This window comes from Sparus aurata, chromosome 24, assembly GCF_900880675.1.
Source record: "Sparus aurata chromosome 24, fSpaAur1.1, whole genome shotgun sequence".
Taxonomy (NCBI): domain Eukaryota; kingdom Metazoa; phylum Chordata; class Actinopteri; order Spariformes; family Sparidae; genus Sparus; species Sparus aurata.
In genome coordinates, this window is record NC_044210.1 from 18,615,909 (window position 1) to 18,639,847 (window position 23,939).

General features: G+C 40.6%; 1 protein-coding gene across 1 annotated transcript; it reads left to right on the forward strand.

Annotated features, from left to right (window-relative positions):
- Positions 1-13: 13 nt before the first annotated feature.
- LOC115576525 (NLR family CARD domain-containing protein 3-like) lies at positions 14-23,371 on the forward strand (the record flags this gene model as incomplete). The annotated part of the gene is made up of 5 exons (XM_030409057.1): positions 14-1,740; positions 2,270-2,443; positions 5,052-5,203; positions 18,879-18,943; positions 22,859-23,371. Coding segments are annotated over 5 exons (2,631 nt in total), but the record flags the coding sequence as incomplete, so codon positions are not given.
- Between the last annotated feature and the right edge of the window lie 568 nt (positions 23,372-23,939).

The window sequence follows — 23,939 nt, forward strand, 5'->3', positions numbered from 1 at the left end:
GCGTAAACTTAAATCTAACCTTCAGAAGAAGTTCCAGTGTGTGTTTGAGGGGATCGCTAAAGCAGGAAACCCAACCCTTCTGAATCAGATCTACACAGAGCTCTACATCACAGAGGGAGGGACTGCAGGGGTCAATGATGAACATGAGGTCAGACAGATTGAAACAGCATCTAGGAAACCACACAGACCAGAAACAACAATCAGACAAGAAGACATCTTTAAAGCCTCACCTGGAAGAGATGAACCAATCAGAGCAGTGATGACAAAGGGAGTGGCTGGCATCGGGAAAACAGTCTTAACACAGAAGTTCACTCTGGACTGGGCTGAAGACAAAGCCAACCAGGACATACAGTTCACATTTCCATTCACTTTCAGAGAGCTGAATGTGCTGAAAGAGAAAAAGTTCAGCTTGGTGGAACTTGTTCATTACTTCTTCACTGAAACCAAAGAAATCTGCAGCTTTGAAGAGTTCCAGGTTGTGTTCATCTTTGATGGTCTGGATGAGTGTCGACCTCCTCTGGACTTCCACAACACTGAGATCCTGACTGATGTTAGCGAGTCCACCTCAGTGGATGTACTGCTGACAAACCTCATCAGCGGGAAACTGCTTCCCTCTGCTCGCCTCTGGATAACCACACGACCTGCAGCAGCCAATCAGATCCCTCCTGGGTGTGTTGACATGGTGACAGAGGTCAGAGGGTTCACTGACCCACAGAAGGAGGAGTACTTCAGGAAGAGATTCAGAGACCAGAAGCAGGCCAGCAGAATCATCTCCCACATCAAAACATCACGAAGCCTCCACATCATGTGCCACATCCCAGTCTTCTGCTGGATCACTGCTACAGTTCTGGAGGATGTGTTGAAGACCAGAGAGGGAGGAGAGCTGCCCAAGACCCTGACTGAGATGTACATCCACTTCCTGGTTGTTCAGTCCAAAGCGAAAAATGTCAAGTTTGATGGAGGAGCTGAGACAGATTCACACTGGACTCCAGAGAGCAGGAAGATGATTGAGTCTCTGGGAAAACTGGCTTTTGATCAGCTGCAGAAAGGAAACCTGATCTTCTATGAATCAGACCTGACAGAGTGTGACATCGATATCAGAGCAGCCTCAGTGTACTCAGGAGTGTTCACACAGATCTTTAAAGAGGAGAGAGGACTGTACCAGGACAAGGTGTTCTGCTTCGTCCATCTGAGTGTTCAGGAGTTTCTGGCTGCTCTTCATGTCCATCTAACATTCATCAACTCTGGGGAGGAACAAACATCAGACCGTCAATCTGCAGAGACACGTCTCTACGAGAGTGCTGTGAGGAAGGCCTTACGTAGTCCAAATGGACACCTGGACTTGTTCCTCCGCTTCCTCCTGGGACTATCACTGCAGACCAATCAGACTCTCCTCCGAGGTCTGCAGACACAGACAGGAAGTATCTCACAGACAAATCAGGAAACAGTCAAGTACATGAAAAAGAAGATCAGTGAGAATCTGTCTCCAGAGAGAAGCATCAATCTGTTCCACTGTCTGAATGAAATGAATGATCGTTCTCTAGTGGAGGAGATCCAACAGTACCTAAGTTCAGGACGTCTCTCCACAGATAAACTGTCTCCTGCTCAGTGGTCAGCTCTGGTCTTCATCTTACTGTCATCAGAAAAAGATCTGGATGTATTTGACCTGAAGAAATACTCTGCTTCAGAGGAGGCTCTTCTGAGGCTGCTGCCAGTGATCAAAGCCTCCTACAAAGCTCTGTAAGTGTGGAGAACTTTCTTCAGAATGCAGTAAACGTGCTTTTATTGATTCAAATGGAAATATTATTTTCTTGTTCTGCTCATTATTCTTCTTATCAGTCGATCTCTGCTCCATTTCAGCGTCACACTTACACACATCCTGATTAATTTAATCATTTTACTGATTCCCAGCAGAAACACCCTCTTGCTTGTAGGACTTACAAAGATCATATGCTAAAAGTATTTAGACACTAAGAAGCATTAAACCACATTCCAGCATAGTTTATGTAACATATACAAAACTCACAGCTTCAGGAGACACTGAGTGACCTAACTGCTCTGTCTCTCTGTGAAAACTGCATTTATTTGATCTCATTTATAATGTATTTGACATGTGTATATGTTTTTGGTAAACACAGTAGTTATTCAGTAAAGTACCTATTTAAAATGGCTGGTGTATTCAAGACAATATAAGGAGATGTGGAAATGACACTGAAACACTGACACTGTCTCAGTAAAACTCTTTATTAACCTATTATTTCCTGTTCAGACTTAGTGGCTGTAACCTCTCAGAGAGAAGCTGTGAAGTTCTGTCCTCAGTTCTCAGGTCCCAGTCCTCTAGTCTGAGAGAGCTGGACCTGAGCTACAACAACCTGCAGGATTCAGGAGTGAAGCTACTTTCCTTTAAACTGAGTAGTCCACGATGTGTCCTTGAAACTCTCAGGTCAGGATTCATTATTTTATTTCATTATTTCATCTAACAAGTACTCATGTACAATTGGAGCAGGTCTAAACCAGACAGGCTAAACAAATAAATGATAAAATATATCTCATATGTCAGAGGATCACCAAAATAATTACATCTCATCCTGATGGAAGCATGTATTCGTTTTATATAAAATGTCGGTCTATCAGTCTATTCTGCACTTAAGTCCTGACTTGCATATCTAAACAACCATTGGATGGGTTGTCATGTGGATTTTGTCATTCATGCTCCCCTCAGGATGAACCGTAATTACTTTGGTGATCCTCTGACTTTTCTTCTAGCTCCATCATCAGGTCATCATTTTAATCTGTACAATATGTTGGCTCATGACTAAATATTTGCAAACATGATGGCATTTCCATTATATTCTGTGTTTAGTGCTGATTAGTAGTAGTAGTGAAAACTAATATGATGAATATGATAAACGTTAAACCCTTAAACACAGATATGCACTGAATCATCAGGACCCTCAGCTGATGTGTGTTGTTTTGTGTGTCTGCAGGCTGTCAGGCTGTCTGATCACAGAGAAAGGCTGTACTTCTCTGGCCTCAGCTCTGGACTCCAACCCCTCCCATCTGAGAGAGCTGGACCTGAGTAACAACAACCTGCAGGATTCAGGAGTGAAGCAACTTTCTGCTGAACTGAAGAGTCCACACTGTGTCCTTGAAACTCTCAGGTCAGGATTCATTATTTTATTTCATTATTTCTTGTAACTGTACAATGAGCAGGTCTAAACCAGACAGGGTAAACAGATGAATGAAAAAATATATATTGTATGTCAGAAGACCACCAAAATAATTACATCTCATCCTGATGGAAGCATGAATGCATTTCATATACAATGTGGGTCCGTCAGTCTATTCTGCACTTTGGTCCCGATTCACTAATCTCAACAACCACTGGATGGATTGTCATGAGGTTTGGTTCAGACATTTATGCTCCCCTCAGATGAATTGTCATTACTTTGGTGATCCTCTGACTTTTCATCTGATGCCATCAGCAGGTCATCATTTTATTCCATACAATATGTTGGTTCATGAACAAACATTTGCAAAACTAATGGCATTTACATCAACTTCAGTTATACTCTGCTTTAGTGCTGATTAGTACATTAGTGAAAACTAAGATGATGAATATAATAAACCCTTAAACACCGATGTACACTGAATCATCAGGAGCCTCAGCTGATGTGTGTTGTTTTGTGTGTCTGCAGGCTGTCAGGCTGTCTGATCACAGAGAAAGGCTGTACTTCTCTGGCCTCAGCTCTGGACTCAAACCCCTCCCATCTGAGAGAGCTGGACCTGAGTAACAACAACCTGCAGGATTCAGGAGTGAAGCGAATTTCTGCTGAACTGAAGAGTCCACACTGTGTCCTTCAAACTCTCAGGTCAGGATTCATTATTTTATTTCATTATTTCATGCTACTGTACAATTGGAGCAGGTCTAAGGCCCCGTCCAGACGACAACGTTTTTTTCGAAAACGCACACGTATTGCATCGTTTTGGCCGACCGTCCATACGGATCCTGAAAACGCAGCGCCTGAAAACGCACTTTTTTGAAAATGGGTCTCAGGGTGGAGAAATCCAAAAACGCAGCCCTCCCGTTTTCATGTGGACGGCGAATCCGCATACTTTCCAAAACAATGACGCGATCGACCCCACCCCGCGACGTCCCATAACAACAACAACAACAATGGCGGACTACATGCTCGTGATCGTGCCGCAGAAGATATTGAGCCTTTCTTGTAACTTACTCGCCTTGTAGTTGAGTGTGAGTCGCAGCAGCAGTTCAACCTCATTACCGGTCCACACAAACGATTCTGGTTTCCTTGCACTAGTCATTTTCATCTTCTTCTTATTGTGTTTGGTTTGTCCGTCTCCTATCTGTTTGTTCACAGCGAGCAAGCTTAATGCGCATGCTCCGTGTCTTCTTCTCCGTTTTTGGTGAATGTCAAGCGCCACCTAGAGGCCTGGAATATGAACTACAGCGTTTTCGGTCGTTTTCAGTGGATCCGTATGGACGCAAATATTCTTAAAACGATGACGAGGAAGCCGGAGAAAAAAAAAGATTGTTTTCGCCCGTGTGGACGGCCCCTAAACCAGACAGGGTAAAAATGAAAAAATATATCTCATATGCCAGAAGATCACCAAAATAATTACATCTCATCCTGATAGAAGCATGAATGCATTTTATATAAAATGTGGGTCCGTCCATCTATTCTGCACTTTGGTCCCGATTTACTAATCTCAACAACCACTGGATGGATTGTCATGAGGTTTGGTTCAGACATTCATGCTCCCCTCAGGATGAACTGTCATTACTTTGGTGATGCTCTGACTTTTCTTCTAGCTCCATCATCAGTTCATCATTTTAATCAATATGTTGGTTCATGACCAAATATTTGCAAAACTAATGGCATTTCCATCAGCTTCAGTTATACTCTGTATTTGTGCTGATTAATTAATTATTGCAAACTAAGATGATGAGTATAATAAACCCTTAAACACAGATGTGCACTGAATCATCAGGACCCTCAGCTGATGTGTTTTGTTTTGTGTGTCTGCAGGCTGTCAGGCTGTCTGATCACAGAGGAAGGCTGTACTTCTCTGGCCTCAGCTCTGGACTCCAACCCCTCCCATCTGAGAGAGCTGGACCTGAGCTACAATCATCCAGGAGACTCAGGAGTGAAGCTCCTGTCTGCTCAACTGGAGGATCCAGGCTGGAGACTGGACACTCTCAGGTATGAAGAGTCCTGCTGCAGCCACAAACAGTCAGTGTGAGACTCTGTATCTGGATTGTAGATGGTTCAGTGTCGAAAGATCTGCTTAATATCCACCACGTCACTGCTGATTTATGATATTAATAATAACAATAGACCCTCTGTGTCATAGGCTGATCAGAAAATACTGAACCTCAAATTCAAAAGATTTCTGTGACACATAAATGAACAGTGGCGACTCCTGAAAAATTTCTCAGGGGGGGCAACTGTTGTGATGATGACTAAGGTGACCCGTTCAACGGGAAAATTAATTGCCACATTTTGTTATTTTCTGGTCAACTTGCATAGCAATACATGGCAAATGTTAATGGCTACAGGGAAAAGTTACATCCAGGAGTGTCCAACAAATAAAAATATCTTGGCTCTGCAAATGAAGATCAACAGAGACATAAACTGGAGGGAAGACGTAGAAAGCAACAGCGAGGTTGACGGAGATGAAACAGGGCAGCCTGATTGCAAAAAATCTTTGGAGAGCAGCAATAAGATAGCCTCAGATAGCTTTTCATTTCAAATTAGCCCAGAGTCAGACATGTCTGACCCCAGTCACAGGGCTAATTTCCCTGAAGATATTAAAAACGCAATGTGAAAAAGTACATTTTGAGGCAGGGACCATGCAGATTTGACGGTCTGAATCCTAGAGATACAAAAGGGAGGTGTTTTTCCAATGAGTATTACATGAGAATATCAAAGAAAGGAACAAAGATACCACACAAATGGTTGTGTTACTCCTAGGGCTGTACGTTTATGGAAAAAATAATAATCACTATTATTTTGATTGATATTGAAATCACGATTAATAAACATGATTATTCATTGATTTAAAAAAAAGTAGTTATTGAGCCACCAAAACTCAACTTTAAATATAACCTTCAGAAAAGCAACCAGAAATAAATTAGTGACAAGTAAAAAAGTAAAAGAATATATTAAATAATATATATGAATGATTATAAAAATAATAGCAATAAAAAAAACAATAAACAAAAATAAATACCCAGTCTACATGCACTCAGACTGTACAAAGCAGGCAGTGCAACTCTGCTGAAGTGTTTGCGTGATGGCAACATGTACCGCTTGTCCAAAGTCTTGACCAATGTCTTGAAGCCTGGGTTGCTAACTGTACTGATAGCTAGCATGAATGTCACAGCCTCCGTTATCTCTCACTGTCGCCGGGAGCCGGTGGGATATGGAGCGGCATTGTAAAGAGTGTCCTTAATGGAGGTCTGTGTTGCGGTGGCGGTGGCTGAAGTTGACACTCTTTCACTTTTTTGGGTCTTTTGCTCCTTCATGCGCGGCGGCACATCAATCGTTTTTCTTTGATCGATTAATCGTCCAGCCCTAGTTACTCCCCAAAAATGGATTGTGTCTGTTGTGAGCTCTGTTGGCTGGTTGAGTCATAATTTGTCCTGGACAACTGGAATTAATGACTGGCAAGGACTATCCAGAAAGATCAAAGAACACCAACATTCCCGTTCTCACATGACAGCTTGTGTAATGTATGATATGTGGCTGCAAAATCTTACAATCGATGAGCAAAATTGAATATGAAGTCAGCTTTTGGTCAGAGGTATTGACAAGAATTGTTGGCGTTACCTTGACACTTGCATTCAGTAACTCCGCTTTCCGTGCAGATCGTGAGAGATTGGGAGAAATAAAAAACAGAAACTTTTAGTCCGTTATAGAACTTCTTGGCCGGTATGACCCTGTATTACAGAGGTTAATAACTAGTAAAAGTAAAACGAAATACTTAAGCCCAAAAATTCAAAACGAAATGATTCAAGACGAAATAGTGAAAGAAATCCATGAAGCAGAATTTTCTTCTGTAATAATTGACACAACTCAAGACATTTCTAAAGTAGATCAACTCAGTCAGGTGATCCGATATGTCACTATTCTGAAAGATGAAAATGATAATCCATTAGAGGTGAAAATACATGAAAGTTTCATGGGTTTCCATGCAGTCCACCATCAAAGCGTATCTGGTTTGGAGAAAGAGATTGTTGGACTTTTATAGAAGAACAATCTAAACCTGGTCCTGAACGATGCATGCCACAATGTGTCAAAGTAAAAGAATACTATGATACTGAACAAAAATAACATGTTTTATTCAGTGGTAGTATTAAAAGATGGCAACTTGTTGAGTCACAGTTCAAAGTGACAGGGCAATCAACACTTAAACAGCTGTGCCCGACACACTGGGCATCCAGAAATGATGCTGTGTGCTCACTCCGCTTTGGTTACCCAGATGTGATGAAAGCACTTACGAAAATGTGTCTGTTATCTAAAAAGCCAGATGAGGCCGAGGGACTCAAACATAACATGGATCATTTAGAATTTGTCCTTCAGATAGTGATACAGGGTAAAATTCTTGAAACTATCAACACTGTTTCACAAAGTCTCCAAAAACAGAACATTGATATTTTGCAGGCAGGTAGCGGGCATCTGATGTAAATATATCAAGATGACATCAAACATTGATATCAAAATTACATCCTGATTTGGTCAAAAACGTAAATCAACATGATGTCAAACTTTGACATCAATTTGATGTCAAATAATGATATTGATGTTATTTTGACATTGTTTCAATGTCAAGCTTTTGCGGGAAAAAAAAGAAAATGAAAATGCACAGATGGAAAGATCTCACACACACCATCTTGTATTGCAAACAGAATTGGCTTAATCTAGACTTGGTCTCACAGGATCTTCATCAGGATTAAAAACTGAACTACAATAGTTTCCCACATGGGATTCTCTCTCAATGATCAAGCATACAGGTATGAACAAAACATTTTATTGTACACTTTTGCAAACAACTTAATATCAACAAACAAATAACAATATCAAAACAATACCAACAAATCAGTGCGCCTATGCATCAGGTTCAGTGGTCTTGCGGCCACCACCACCTTTTCGATCAGGCGCTGACCGCAGATAGGTCCCCATCCGTAACTCAATCGCAGCCTCACTGGCTCCAGGCTGCGACTTCTGAATGGCATCTGAAAAAAGGACATTTTACAAGTGTTGAGTAAAGTCAGTTTTTTGTTTGAGGATCAAACATTTATCAAAATAACATATTTCAGCAACATATGGCAAGTACCGTATTGACCCAAATACAGGACAAGGTTTTTTTCGATGAAAATTATGTAAAAAAGTGGGGCCGTCTTATAATCGTGGTCTAACCATTGACATATGCTGATAGTTGTCTGGATCGCTACACGACCGCAACAGCAGAGGGCGCCAGCTTATTGTAGAGACGTCACTGACACTGTGGCTGGGTTATCTGTCAATCACAGCGGAGAAGAAGTGACAGGAGATGAAAAATGGAGAGACGCGGTGATTTTACGGAGCAAAGTGGATCAAAAGTGGGGCAAGTTTACAGACATCTGAGGCGGAGCTATGATGCTAATTTTAAGATAATGGTGATCAATGCAGCGGAGGCGCCAAACACCTGTCAGCCACCCAAGAAATATGGAGTTACAGAGTGTAACGTCCGAAGATGGTGGGTCCAAAAAGATTGTCTGAAAACGCTAACAGTAAGAGAAAAGCTTATCGTGGTCCTCTAAGCGGCCGCTTCCAAGAGATTGACAGGAGGGTATGTGAGTTTGTTATTGAGAAACAAATTTTGGTTATCAGAGTCTTTTTCTGAAGTCTTGAAAAGAGGGGTCGTCTTATAATCAGGGTCGTCCTATATTCAGGTCAATACGGTATGTCAAAATCCTAGGTCACGCAAAAAAAGAAATTCTACTTACCAATCATGACCTTCCAAAGGATCATTCTTCTAAAGGCACCCTTGCCCCCACCACCGTCCAGTCCTGCCATGATCTTATTTGTAAGGACTCTGTCAAACACATACACATAAATGCTATTAAATCGAGGTTATTACTTTATTGTGATCCCCATTAACCTCAGTTCCACTGCTGCCATTATTCCTGGGGTCTGATTATATAAAAGTTTTACAAAAACATAGAAAAGAAAAAACAAAACAAAAAAACATAACGTCAGGTCAGGTTACGTGGAAGTATACCAACTTTTTACTTATTCATACAATATGTTTCTGTTGCTGTGAGTAGAGTGTCAAAAACAAGGAAGCAAAACTCTTCACTGTGATACTTGTAACTTTCACAAATGAACCAACACCACACCAGAAAGACATTTTCACACATTTAACCACATTAAACTACATCCAATGATGAAATATAAACTCCACAGACAAACAGAAACAAGGTAAACGTTGGGAATGCCTAAATCATTTAAAATCAAGGGCTGTGATTGTTCTTTTGGGACTTGGGGGATGGCACACTATTGGCTGTTGACCAGTCTTCCAGGATTAACAGATAAAGAACAGGACTAACCTCTTCATGACGTTGACAACATTTTCACGAACACCGGCTCCACCATCTTCATCATTTGAGTTGTCTGAAGAAATAATTTTCCATACATTATATTTAAATATGCACACACATGCGCTACTTTGAAAGGGACAACTCTGGAGTTTGGATTTTTAACATCCACAAGGATGGATAGATATATGATGATAGATAGCTGATGATAGATAAATAGATAGATGACAGATGATAGATAGCTGATAGATAATAGATCGATGATGATAGATAGATGACAGATGATAGATAACTGATGGGCTGGTGGCCAGACCAGGAGCTGCAGAAGATATAAAAATCAAAACTGAACAGTTTCAAAATTGTTTTGAAAATAGCAGATCTACAAGCTCATAATGTCTTGTGCAGCAAACACTGTTTCCACCTTTGACCCATTACCATTTTATGCATGTGTGCAAAAAGTGTTGCTATTCTGAGACATTTTCAATGAAATTTCATTCATATGTGCACCTGTGTGGTGTGCATTTTGAATGACAATAAAGATCTATCTATTTATAGTCTTACGACAAAGAATTACTATTTGAGAGAAAAATAATAGCATACCGAGTCCGATCAAGCCGCATATTTAATATATTTTTTGCTCAACGGCGCAGCACAAGAAAAGTGCCGAAAAAAGAGCGGGAGGATGAATAACTAGACAATTCCCCACTGGGAAATCGCAAGAGTGGTTTGCCCCGTGACGAAAAACAATGGAAAGCTACAACAAAAAAAAGCCTTACCCCCCCCCCCCCCCCCCCCAAAAAAAACTCTGGTTCTAGTGATTCGCATGAATGACCCAATTGACCAAGAAAACGGCGATTGTCGCAGAAAAGCGACAAGTTTGCAGGTATGTGTAGGAAATTTCAGTTTTTCGCATCTTATGACATGAAAAATGTATATTCTGATAAACTAAATAATAGCATACTCTGACAATAAATATACCACACAAGTAAAAATGACATTAACTGCATCAAATGTGCAGGATTTTATCAACATCTGAATGCACATTTATTACCAAAAGCAAAAATAGTCATGTATGAAAATGCTTCCTTTTCTATTTAATCACGGCAGGTTGTAAATGTGTATCATAAAAGTATGATTTTTTTTAACTACATGAAAAAAAAAAAAAAAACCCACAGGTAATCAGATTTTATCACAGACAAACAAACACAAGGAGAAACATGTTGGCGGACAGAAGGGAGTATTAAATACTAGCCACAAACTGAATAACAGAACAAAAGGCCAAAAAAACAGTCACCGCTGTTAGCTTGGAGCGGGGCCTAATATTTTAGACAACAGTTACCAGAGCCAAGTAGCGCCGGTAGCTCGCGCCGGGAGAGAAAATGGCTACCGTTCGCGCCGCGACACAACAAAGGCCAAAAAGCAAAGTCACCGCTGTTAGCTTAGAGTGCGGCCTAATGTGTTATATAGCAGAGCCGAGTAGCGCCGTTAGCTCACACCGGGAGCTAACAGCAGTTATGGCTACTCGGAGCTGAGCTAACAGCTCCACTACTCGGTAATCCGCAGCCAAGTACCTCCGGATTAATATTGCTTAAACAGACCGACCATAAACATTACATTTATTTTTTCGAGTAATTGTGATCAGGAGAGAGATAGTAATACCTAGCTGCAATAAAATCAACTTTTATTAACTAGTTCAGTATGCTAATGTCAGATATGACACGTACTTACCTACGATGAGGTCAAAGGGTATCGAGCAGCAGCTCCGGGCCGGACCGGACCAGTGGTTTATATCAAGGCCAAAAATAGATGCAATCACAACTGTCCAATCAGAGTCCTCCTGTGTGCCTGTCATCTGTATCCGAGGTGATTTGTCAAATGAGATGGCTGATATCTGTGCACTGTGCACTTGACACAGACACATATGTGCTGTTTGCACATTCGACTCCGGACGATCCCTGCATTTCATGATTTATATTTTTTATGAATGTATTAAAATATAATACATTTAAAAAAAAAATGATGTTAATTAGAACACTTAATTAACAATATCAATTGATTAATATTGAACTATTATATTATATATTATTAGATAGATAACATAAAACAATAAATGTTTTGTTTATTTTTTCTTATATCAATATATTATTTGTATTTAATATTTATAATGATGTATTTAATTAATGGATTATAATATAATACATTAATCAAAATGTTATTATGAATTAATTAATATTATTAATAAGATTAATACCCTTAAAGTGCAGTTTTTTCGTGCAAAGAAAAAAATAAATAAATCCACAAACAACATATCTGGATTCCAACGACTCGAACCAGAAAATTGACACCCATTCATTTTTTTTCCCGTCCCATGGGGCAAATGTGTGTGACTTCAGCTGATGTCAGTTTAGATGTATTTTGTCCATTGAATATTTAGATTGAAAGTTTAATAGTTGCAGAGAGTCTTTTGTCTGTCATCCCTAAAGCATAAAAAAACCCACACCCAAATTCACAGCATTTTTATTGGGACATCAATTTGACATCTATTCAATGCCATGTTTCTAGATATCAAATCAATGCCAATTTGATGTCAGGTATTGAGCAGCAACGTTGGTTTGATGTCAAAAATTTTGACTTACAATATATAACACAGTAACCCGATGTGGGATCGATCCCTTTGTTGAACCTCTTTACAACCATAAGGATGTCAAAGCTCCTGTAGGCTATTTATGATGGTAGTCAAAATCTTGACTAATTTTCAACGTCAAATTGACCTCAAGGTGCCCGCTGGGTAGCCAGAGCATCTGAGACCCTCGTTTCGACTCTACCTGTAACTGTCGGGTAAGCAAATATGGAGCCAGTGCATCTGGAGCACCAAAAGACATTTTGATGAGTTATGTGAGGATGAAAGGCTCAAATGCAGAGGAGCACTTCAAAGTGTCAGTATGTTACGCAGCTCTAGAAGCTGCCATTGTGCAGGTAACACACAGATTTCAGGGCCTGCAAGAGCTGCACGGAGGTTTGGGTTTTTATACCCACAAGAACTTTTGTTAAATCTGATGGTGAAATGTTTACATCAGCAAGTGCTTTAGCAGACCAGTACAAAGATGATTTGTCTGCAGATTTTCCAGAACAAGTTCTTTCATTTAGAAGCACATTCGTGTCCACCATAAAAGAAATGGAGCTTTGCTCAGTTCAGGATTTGGCTCACACTCTATTCATAAAGCACCGCTCCATATTACCAAGTGTGCCTGATGTCGCCACGGCTATTAAACTATTTCTGACTCTACCTGTAACTGTGGCAAGCGCCGAAAAACTTAAACTAATGAAGACATATCTGAGAAGCAGCATGGCATAGGAGAGACTGTCGGGACTTCTGGTCATACTGAGTAGGGCTGCAGCTATCGATTCTTTTCGTAATCGATTAATCTAGCACTTTATCGATCGATTAATCGAGTAATCGGATAAATATTTTTTTTTGCGTTTTTAAACAACCAAAACAAATAATGCGTAACGAAAATGATGTGGCTGTAAAATGATCAAGCATTTCTCAAAAAAACAGAGGTATTCATTCCAACTCCAACATTTGGCTCCAAAACTAAGCCCATTTATTAAGTGCCAGTGCCAATAATTAAACAACAATACAGTTAAATCAACTTACTGTAAAACATGTATAACATGTAAAACTGTGAATACAAACTTAAATAGTAAAGGCCATTTGGCCTTGGTTTTGTTTTCTTCAAACAACATTACAAAAAAAGGATTGTACCCTCTGAAAATTACCCACCTGAGAACAAAGAATGAATATAAAATATCAAGCCAAACAGGTACACAATGTGTAAAATTTATGAAAAATAAAACAATTACATGTGAAAACTACATTATTGTAGACAAACGTGAAAGATGCTGCAGATGGATACAGGTTTTGTTTGATGACTGAAAAGATGCAGCTTTTATTTTGTAGGCTGCTGCAGTCTGATTATTGGAAGCAGAGAGATGACACTGAGATGCATCGAGAATCGTTGACAGCTGAATCGTAATGGAATCGTGAGGCCGCTGAAGATTCACACCTCTAAAATGTTTGTTACATGAAGAATGCAAAAGTAAAATCTAGTTTGTTTTCTAAAGTGCACATAGCACTCCTTCATCCTCCACCATTGATAGTGGCCTCATGTGTGTTAGCAGCATACTGAGGATACCATCAGTCAGAACAGCTGCTGGCTGTGGTGTCATGGGGCGTCCTTCATCACAACGTAGTCACCATGTTGACTTGTTTCTTTGTCAAGTGACAGACACAATATTATATAATATCAGTTTGCATAGTAGCACAATTCACATGAAGCTCAGTGAACTCAGTACACACCTTGTTGTTTTAGTTCATATCTGCTGAGGTAAAGAGCAAATACAGATCAGGCCTGTACAATAAAACACAACAACAACAGAGCAGCACTTCCTCACAACATGTGAAAAGTAGAAACATATCAGAGAAACACATGTTAAACATGGAATAGATTACATGTTAAACATGTAATAGATTACAAAGGCTTTGTTGAGCCAGTAGATGCAGAAACATGAACAGTCCTACTAGGGGAGAACCCAAAGAGCTGTGATCCAGCAGCAGTCTATGTTCTGCTGCCACAAACTGAGGGACAGTGAGTGACAGTCAGCTGACAGTTGTTCATCTTATATGTGATGACACTTATTATTTAGTGTTGTGCTGTTATTGTCAGCTTTGGTTACACTTATATCTATGTTGTGTTTTCATCTACTGTACTAGTCTTTACACTACAATCTTCTTCTTCTTTTCTTGCTTTGGCCACGTTTGTGTGACATCGTGCCAATAAAGACATTTTGAATTTAGAACAGTAAATAAAAAGATAAATGTACATTGTGAATGCAGCCTGAGCCATGCACTGAGAATAAAAGGACTTGTAATATATATTTTAACACAACAGATTCTAGATTCCTGTTTTATTATCAGACTGGCAGAACATGCTTCCAGTTAATGGACTCCTCAGCTTGACATACTCCTGTTGGGTTTAAATCTGTTAAGAAATGAGACACGGACACAGAGATTGCCTTTCTTTGCGAGGGGGAAGAGCAGAGGTCAGCACACGGAGTCTGAGCTCCTGAGTTTTCCCAATGAGCTGCTCTCCCCAAGCGTTTTTTATTTACCTACAAAAGGGCGTAAGCGTATATGATTGGCTTTCCGACAATACATATGACTCATACAGTTGTTATGCATGATGGAGAAGTACACGTACACACTTTCGGACCTACGGCCTTCAGCATCTATCCTTCACACAAACATTCTTATGATGTCCACCATCAGTTATTCTCACAAGATGCCATTCGAGGCCTTGTGGTCCCGCTGGAGGGTGAGTGTGTTTATTCACAGCACTTTTCCAGGAGCTTTTCATATAAAGAAAGACAAGCAGGTTATATCAATGCAATGCAAGAAACTGATAATATAAGCATAATTTTTCCAACATTTCCCTCCTGTTTATCAGTTTTATTGCTCGTACTTTTAGTTCGTCAGGTTATTATCTCTTGTCGCCATTTTCGATAATACCTTCATTGGAAAAAGACGAGGCGTAAAACACTTTTTACACTTGGGAATCAGCATAACGTTGAGGATTAGCAAACTCATACCTTTGGGATAATAATTGCATTTGCACAAAACATTGTTGAACCATTTTCTCAAACATTGATTGTATACAGGGTATCACACAAGAGATAAAACAGAGGAACAACAGCATGACTACGAACACGGGTACCAATGCTTTTAGGAGAACCTGCCATCAGGTGCCGTTAAAGAATCCAGTCATCCAGTCCGGAAGTGGGTTAGCACCGGGGGTTTGCTCCAGCACATAGCTCTGGAGATCAGTCAGGTTTTGCAGAGCTTGGTAGATATCTCCTCCGTCCGTCATGCCGTCGGGGATGTAGGTGCAACATGTTTGTCCAATAACTGCACATACTCCTCCTTGTGATCCTGTTAGCAAATCCAGAACAATCCGATTCTGCATCACCATGTAAGTGTTGCATCACCTTGCTCTGTCATCCTAATAGGACAGGGATCAGTTGTTTTCTTCACTGGGGTTTGAGATGGCCCTGCCGCTATATAGCAGAGCCCCCTTTGTAGCCCAGACTTCCCCACTATCCAGTTGAGACAGAGGTAGGCTGCAGTTTGCAGTGGCTGAGGTGGATCCAAGTTGTCCTTTCTGCAATCTTTACTGCTGTTGGGGTTGTTAGCAGGACCTGGTACGGACCATCCCACCATGGGCTGGACCAACATTTTCTTTTGATGATTTTGACGAATATGTAGTCCCCTGGCCATACTTTCTGGCTGTCCTGTGGAGGGGGAAGAGAATCAGAGGGCAGTAAATTTGTTTTGGAAACATCTTTTTGGTCCAACAGTTTTCTCATGTGCTCCGCCAATGTTGTCTTTTCTTCAGATACCTCAAGGTCTTTTGAGACAACAGGGAGTCTAAATGCCCTACCATGAACTATCTCAAATGGGGTTAACCCTTTATCGGTCGGAGTGATTCTCATGTATAATTTCACTAGATCTAAGCAGTCAGGCCATGGTCTCTTTGTTTCTTCCATGCATTTCTTTAACCGAGATTTGACAGTCCCATTTGTTTTTTCTACCAGACCTGCACTTTGAGGGTGGTAGGCACAATGATGTTTTAGATTTATTTGTAAGTGTTTTGCAACTTGACTTACAACTTGGTTTACAAAATGTGCACCATTATCATTGTACAATATTTCGGGGATCCCATACTGTGGCACAATTGTTTTGCACAATGCTTTTACTACTGTCAGTGAGTCCGCAGCTTTTGAAGGTATTATTTCAACCCATTTTGAATATGCATCAACTAGTACTAAACAGTATTTGTATGGCCCACTTCTGTGAAGTTCTATGAAATCCATGTGCATAGTTTGAAAAGGTTCAGTTGGTTCTGGGAATTTCCCTCGTTTTGGTCTTACATTGCCCTGTGGGTTGTGTTTTATGAAAATTACACATGATCTGCAAAAGTTTTTTGAGTAGGAATTAAATCCATAGGTTACAAAGCTTCTGTTTACTAAGTCTGTCATCCCTCCTGTTAAGACATGGCAAGGCCCATGACTCAAAATAGCGGCAGCTTTGTACAAGTTTTTAGGGAGAATAGGTTTGTTAGCCTGTGTATACAGTCCTGTTTTGTCTGTTTCAGCGCCTTGTTTGACCCAATACTGTTTTTCATTATCAGGAGCAGAGGCATGCATATCACGGAGGACATCGAGAGTGATAAGAGGGTGTATTTCCTCTGCTGAGTACGTGTCAGAGTTGCCAAAACATCCAGAGAACAGGCTTCCCTGTTGAGGTTATCATCCCCCTTCGTTTCCACTGTGTCACGATCTGGGCTGTCATTGAGGAAAGCATCACAGTCTTCGTCATCATAGAAAAATGTGTTCGCTCCTTTTCCTCCTTTCCCTTTCTTATTCTTGGAGTCTAAGTGTTTGGTTGCATGGCGGACCCACTGCATAGTGGTAGGAACGTCCGCGGTGTCAAATTCCACGTAATGTTTGCGGACCTAGCCTGCAACATCTGGGTGTAAACCATGCATAATAGCATGTTTGAGTTGTTGTTGGTATGCATCAGTTTTATTTTCATTAAATGCTATACCACTATTAGCACGAAACATGGTTTCCATTCGAGCCCTAAAATCCTCAGGATCCTCGTCTGTTTTCTGTTTTATGGCAGCTATGCGAGAGTAGTTGGCGGCGTGCGCAAAAGTGGCCTTTACTCTAGCTGCTATCGCATTGAGAGCGTCTTTATATTCTCCCGCCAGCATTCCATCTGCTGGATATGCAAACACTGTCCCTACACCATTTCTCCCTGTGTAATTACCCTTTATTCTCCCCCATTTAATTTTCAACGATGATTGCATAGCTTCCCCTGCTTCCTGTCCATTCAAGCGGTAGGAGTCTATCAATTCTCGCATACATTTTATCCATTCATCTGGATCATCCTCTGGTGGAGGAATGCCAGCTACAGCATTCGCGGCCTCTGCGAGAGTCCAAGGACGGAAGACGTACAGGACTGGAGGCTGATCTTCACCCCCCGCCTGAGGATTGGCAACTTGGATCTGGGGAAACACTTCTTCAGCTATCATATTTGAAGAGTTTTTCACTGGTGGTTTTCTTTTTTTAAGTCTGATTGTTAGGCTGGGGCTTCCAGCCGGGCTGTTTGAGGGGGTGTATCTGTTGGGTGCTTGGAGGAGGCCTGCTGGTCGCAACCCATAATATGGCCCCCCCTGTCATTCATTCTTTCAGTTTCAGGAGTTGGCACCTTTGGGTATTGAGGCGGCCAGTGGGAAAAATGGGATGGTTTAGCTGCAGATGCCCATTTTGGCCCTGGAACTGGCTCTGAAATGTTTTGTTGCTCTGGAATGTTTTGTTCGACCGGCGCACTAGCCGATGGCATGTATGGGGGAGGTTCAGGCGCTTGCCTGCAGTTTGTCTCATTGTCTTCTTTGCGCACAAAAAGGATTTTGGCTTTTCTTAGCTTCCTTTTTCTCTTCTTTTTGCTTCTTAAGGTTATTCTGTCTAACTTCAGACTGTGTTAACCATCCTAGCGCTATGCGGAGCTCGTCGGCTCTTTCGTCATGCTTATTCCCTCGCTTGGTGATGAGACTGGTCTCCAAGCGGGATATTAAATCCTCTATTTCCTTTACTTTTAAGCGGCCTGTAAATCCATACTTCTTTTTCCATTTATTCAAATACTTGATACTTTGAGGATTCCATTGTTTCATATAGTTTTTATCACCTGTACTGTCTTGTTCTACAGTTTTACGAGAATTCTTCCCACCCATTGTAAGGGGGAGAAAAGGAAAAAAAATAAATATTTTTTTTTATTTTTTTTTTTTTACTGATCGTTTCTTTTAATGCTTTTCCCTGGTCTGCGTTGTGTTTTTTATGCGTTCTCTTCTACTTCAACAGGCCATAGACGTTCCTTAACACCGATAGGTTTCAGTCTATGCTGCTGCTTCAAAGAGAAATACTATTTAAACTGATTTTAATTTTGTTTCTATTTTACTTTACCTAGGAATTTGCAACCTGTTTCTAAATGTAGTGTGTTTTTACTCACAAGAGAAGGTGATATGATTTTTCCTCCGTTCTCCGGTCCCGTCTCCTTTGTTTCAAAGTCCGGATCCCGTCAATCCAACGCTGTTGAGGCAGAGGAGACTCTATCCACCGGCCGATGGAGAATTCACTCCCTCTGTCTTTCCTTCAGGCCACCTGTTGTGGTACTGCCCATCGACGGGCTTCGGTGTATCGTCCTCCTTCCGGCAGAGTTGGGTATGTTGGGATCCGGGTCACGGCACCAAGAAATGTTGGGTTTAAATCTGTTAAGAAATGAGACACGGACACGGAGATTGCCTTTCTTTGCGAGGGGGAAGAGCAGAGGTCAGCACGCGGAGTCTGAGCTCCTGAGTTTTCCCAATGAGCTGCTCTCCCCAAGCGTTTTTTATTTACCTACAAAAGGGCGTAAGCGTATATGATTGGCTTTCCGACAATACATATGACTCATACAGTTGTTATGCATGATGGAGAAGTACACGTACACACTTTCGGACCTACGGCCTTCAGCATCTATCCTTCACACAAACATTCTTATGATGTCCACCATCAGTTATTCTCTCAAGATGCCATTCGAGGCCTTGTGGTCCCGCTGGAGGGTGAGTGTGTTTATTCACAGCACTTTTCCAGGAGCTTTTCATATAAAGTAAGACAAGCAGTTTATATCAATGCAATGCAAGAAACTGATAATATAAGCATAATTTTTCCAACAACTCCTTCTTTACCTTGTGACTTATCACTCATGATGACACCTGCAAAGACAGAAAATATTATCAAGCTAGCTAGTGTCGTTATCTAACTACAAAGGGTAATTTGATGATACATGCTAACACATGCTGTCAACATAATAACTATGAATGTAGGCTACATGTAGCAGCCTAATCGCTACCTCAGAATAATAAGGTTCTATCTGCGTTCACATCAGTTTTCAGATATTTAGGTTTAAAGTTTTAGCATTGCAAATAACAAAACTGAAACATGGAGCACATTTCTTTATAGCAGCAGAGTTACATACACCATAAATGTATTCTATATCTGAGATATCACAATTATAGATGAAGTGTAAATTAGGGTTTTTGAAACAGGTCAATTGTAGATAGAACCTTATATATCTAAAAGCTGCCTTGGAATTATAAGGTTCTATCTTCAAAAACAGAAAAAGGACCAATGATTATCAAAGAATTAAAAAAATGTACTGATACATACTGAATGTTTAATTTATATAATAAAAAGTGTCTTTTTATTGGTTAATATGTTAAATCTTCTCTTGCTTCAGTCCCTCCTGCAGGTGATCTCTTTCTTTTATTCCCTCTCCGCCTGGCGTTTTCCTCTCTACAAGCACATTACAACACCATCAGAGCAACAAATACAGTCACATCCAAACAATGCCTTGCCAAACATCCGTTCACAATAGATTTTTATGCTAAGACTAACGCTAGCTAACGTTAGCTAGCGTTAGCTAACATGACCTAATTCTAAAAGTTGTCTTCAGCAATCATTTCCTTGATTCAACGTTGGCTAACGTTAGCTATCTGTCATTCCTGTGCAAAAAATGGATAATGCCAGCTAACATTAGCTAACGCAAGCTAACATAGTAAATTATTTCCTTGCCAAACATCATTTCCAACTCAATTTGAATCATATTCTCTAGTTACTGCTAGCGTTAGCTAGCGCTAGCAGTAACTTGTCTGACAATATGATTCAAATCAAGTTGGAAATGAATTTGGCAAGGAAATGTCAAGCTAGCTAATATTAGCTAATGCTAGCTAACGCAAGCTAACACCAACTAATGTTAGCTAACGCTAACGCTAACTTGTATCGTATTCTATGTCTAGTTACTGCTAGCTAACGCAAGCTAACACTAAAGCTTACTTGTATCATATTCTAAGTCTAGTTACTGCTAGCTAAAGCAAGTTAATATTAGCTAACCCTGGCTAGCGTTTGCTAGTGTTAGCTGACTCTAACGGTAACGCAAGTTACGCAAGTTAATGTTAGCTAACTCTGGCTAGCGTTTGCTAGGGTTAGCTAGCTGTCATTCCTGTGCCAAAAATAACTAATGCTAGCTAACATTAGCTAATGCAAGCTAACATAGTAAATCATTACCTTGCCAAACATCATTTCCAACTTGATTTGAATCATATTCTATACTACTTACTATGGTTATTTTACACTACACTAGCGTTTGCTAGTGTTAGCTAACGGCAACTTGTATCCTATTCTAAGTCCAGTTACTGCTAGCTAACGCAAGTTAATGTTAGCTAACCCTGGCTAGCGTTTGCTAGTGTTAGCTAGCTGCCATTCCTGTGCCAAAAATAACTAATGCTAGCTAACATTAGCTAATGCAAGCTAAAATAGTAAATTATTTCCTTGCCAAACATCATTTCCAACTTGATTTGAATCATATTCTATACTAGTTACTGCTAGCTAACGCAAGCTAACACTAACGCTTACTTGTATCACATTCTAAGTCTAGTTACTGCTAGCTAACGCAAGTTAATGTAAGCTAACCCTGGCTAACGTTTGCTAGTGTTAGCTAACGCTAACGGTAACTTGTATCCTATTCTAAGTCTAGTTACTGCTAGCTAATGCAGGTTAATCTTAGCTAACCCTGGCTAATGTTTGCTAGTGTTAGCTAACGGTAACTTGTATCCTATTCTAAGTCCAGTTACTGCTAGCTAACGCAAGTTAATTTTAGCTAACCCTGGCTAGCGTTTGCTAGTGTTAGCTAGATGTCATTCCTGTGCCAAAAATAACTAATGCTAGCTAACATTAGCTAATGCAAGCTAACATAGTAAATAATTTCCTTGTCAAACATCAGTTCCAACTTGATTTGAATCATATTCTATACTAGTTACTGCTAGCTAACGCAAGCTAACACTAACGCTTACTTGTATCATATTCTAAGTCTAGTTACTGCTAGCTAACGCAAATTAATGTTAACTAACCCTGGCTAACGTTTGCTAGTGTTAGCTAACGCTAACGGTAACTTGTATCCTATTCTAAGTGTAGTTACTGCTAGCTAACGCAAGCTAACGTTAGCTAGTGTTAGCTATATGTCATTCCTGTGCAAAAAATAGGTAATGATAGCTAACACTTGATTTGAATCATGTTCTAAGGCTAATTACTGCTAGCTAACGTTAGCTAACGCTAGCTAGCGAGAGGAGCTAACATACCTGCTGAAAAAAAACGCGTAGAAACACTGCTGGTTTTGCTAGTGACTGGTCACCACCAAGACCAGCATATGTTGTGTTTTGGTGCTGGTTTCAGTGCTGGTCTATGCTGGTTTTTTCAGCAGGGATTAGCTAACGCAAGCTAACATTACTATTTGTTGCACAGTAATGACAGCTTCAGTGACACTTGTGAGGTTCTGGAGGGAAACAGTCTGGGAGTCTCTGTCACTTGGTTTTGTGGCAGAGGTCAGGAACCAACGTCCAGTGTTTTCTGATTGATTTATTACGTATAAATTGTATTTGTTTCTTTGCACAGTAAAACAAAGGAGCAGAAACACAGCAAGAACAAAAAGCAGACTGTGCAGCTGAGATTCAGAAAAGCCCTCCAAGCTTCAAACAGGAATCGGATCTCAAAAGTTTTGACATCCAAATCCAAAAGTCCTATAATATAGAAACCTGGTCACAAGTTGACATTGGATCAAACAGCAAGCGTAAGGTGGCCCACAGGAAACAGCAACAACATCCAATAAAATAAAGATGAAGTGATAAATCCAACAGGAGGTTTGTGTGTGTTCTCAGATGTTGTGGTCCTCTTTCACACACACCAACATCCTGTGGCTCACTCTCAGTGTGTGAGGAGAGTGGCAGAGGTGAAGAGGTTCAGGGAGAACAGGGAGAAGCAGCCTGATGGACAGATTGTGTTTCTGTGTATGAGAGTCATGTCATGTCCATGTTTGCATGCTGAAAGAGGATGTGCTGCTCTGACCCCCCTCCTCCTTTCAGGGTGGAGCCTGCTGGAGTCCAATGGTTGACACCAGGTCTGAGGAAGTGTGAGTGTCTTTTTACTGTCATTCATCAAAACACTGTGACATCACTCATTCACATCTGTGATGTCATCATCACACTGATGACACATTAATAACTGCAGCTGTGTTGTGTCTTTTTCTCTCCATCAGATTCCTGTGAGCTCACAGTCAACACAAACACAGTCAGCAGAAAGATCAAACTGTCTGACAACAACAGGAAGATGACAAGTGTGCGGGAGGTTCAGTCATATCCTGATCATCCAGAGAGGTTTGAGTCCAGGTTGCCTCAGCTGCTGTGTAGAACTGGTCTGACTGGTCACTGTTACTGGGAGGTCGAGTGGAGCGGAAGTGTTTCTATATCAGTGAGTTACAGAAGAATCAGCAGGAAAGGAGTCAGTGAAGACTGTTTGTTTGGATGTAATGATCAGTCCTGGAGTCTGAGGTGCAGTTATGGTCGTTACTGTGTCAGGCACAATAACAGACGAACAGACCTCTCCTACTCCTCCTTCTCTGGTAGAGTAGCAGTGTATGTGGACTGTCCTGCTGGCACTCTGTCCTTCTACAGAGTCTCCTCTGACTCACTGATCCACCTCCACACCTTCAACACCACATTCACTGAACCTCTTTATCCTGGATTTGGGTTCTGGTCCAGTTCTGGTTCCTCAGTGCGTCTGTGTGGTGTTTAGTGGGCAGAGTCTCCTCCTGTCACAGAAACATTGTCAGTGCTGAACAGTTGAGTCTGTACAGGATCACAGTCACATCAATCTTTCAGCTTCTTGGAATAAATTCATCAGTCAACTTTGTACAAAATGATTCAAACTGATTGAAAAGATTCTGCATTTACATTTGAAACTTCTTCCATTAAATTGTGGATTAAATTGCGTTGACTTGTACTTTCTGTCATGTGTTGTTTTGAATTCTGGCTCTTGTTCCAATAAAATCCACAACTATTAGTGAAATGTAAGAAACAGAAAACATTGATTCGTCTGCAGCTTTAGTTGTAAAGAATCATTGTGAACAAAGTTGTAAATGGACAGTAAAATCTGATCAAATGTACTCGACACTCCACCTGAAACACTCTGACTTGTTTCATGTGTTTCTAAAGATGAAACTAAAAGTTTGATGGTGTTGGTTAACACATGTAATTCTGTCCGTAGTGACAGAGTCAGAAACTGCACAACATCTCTTCATTTCTGTCTGATTATTCTATGAGAAGAAAACACATTTGAATGACAATCA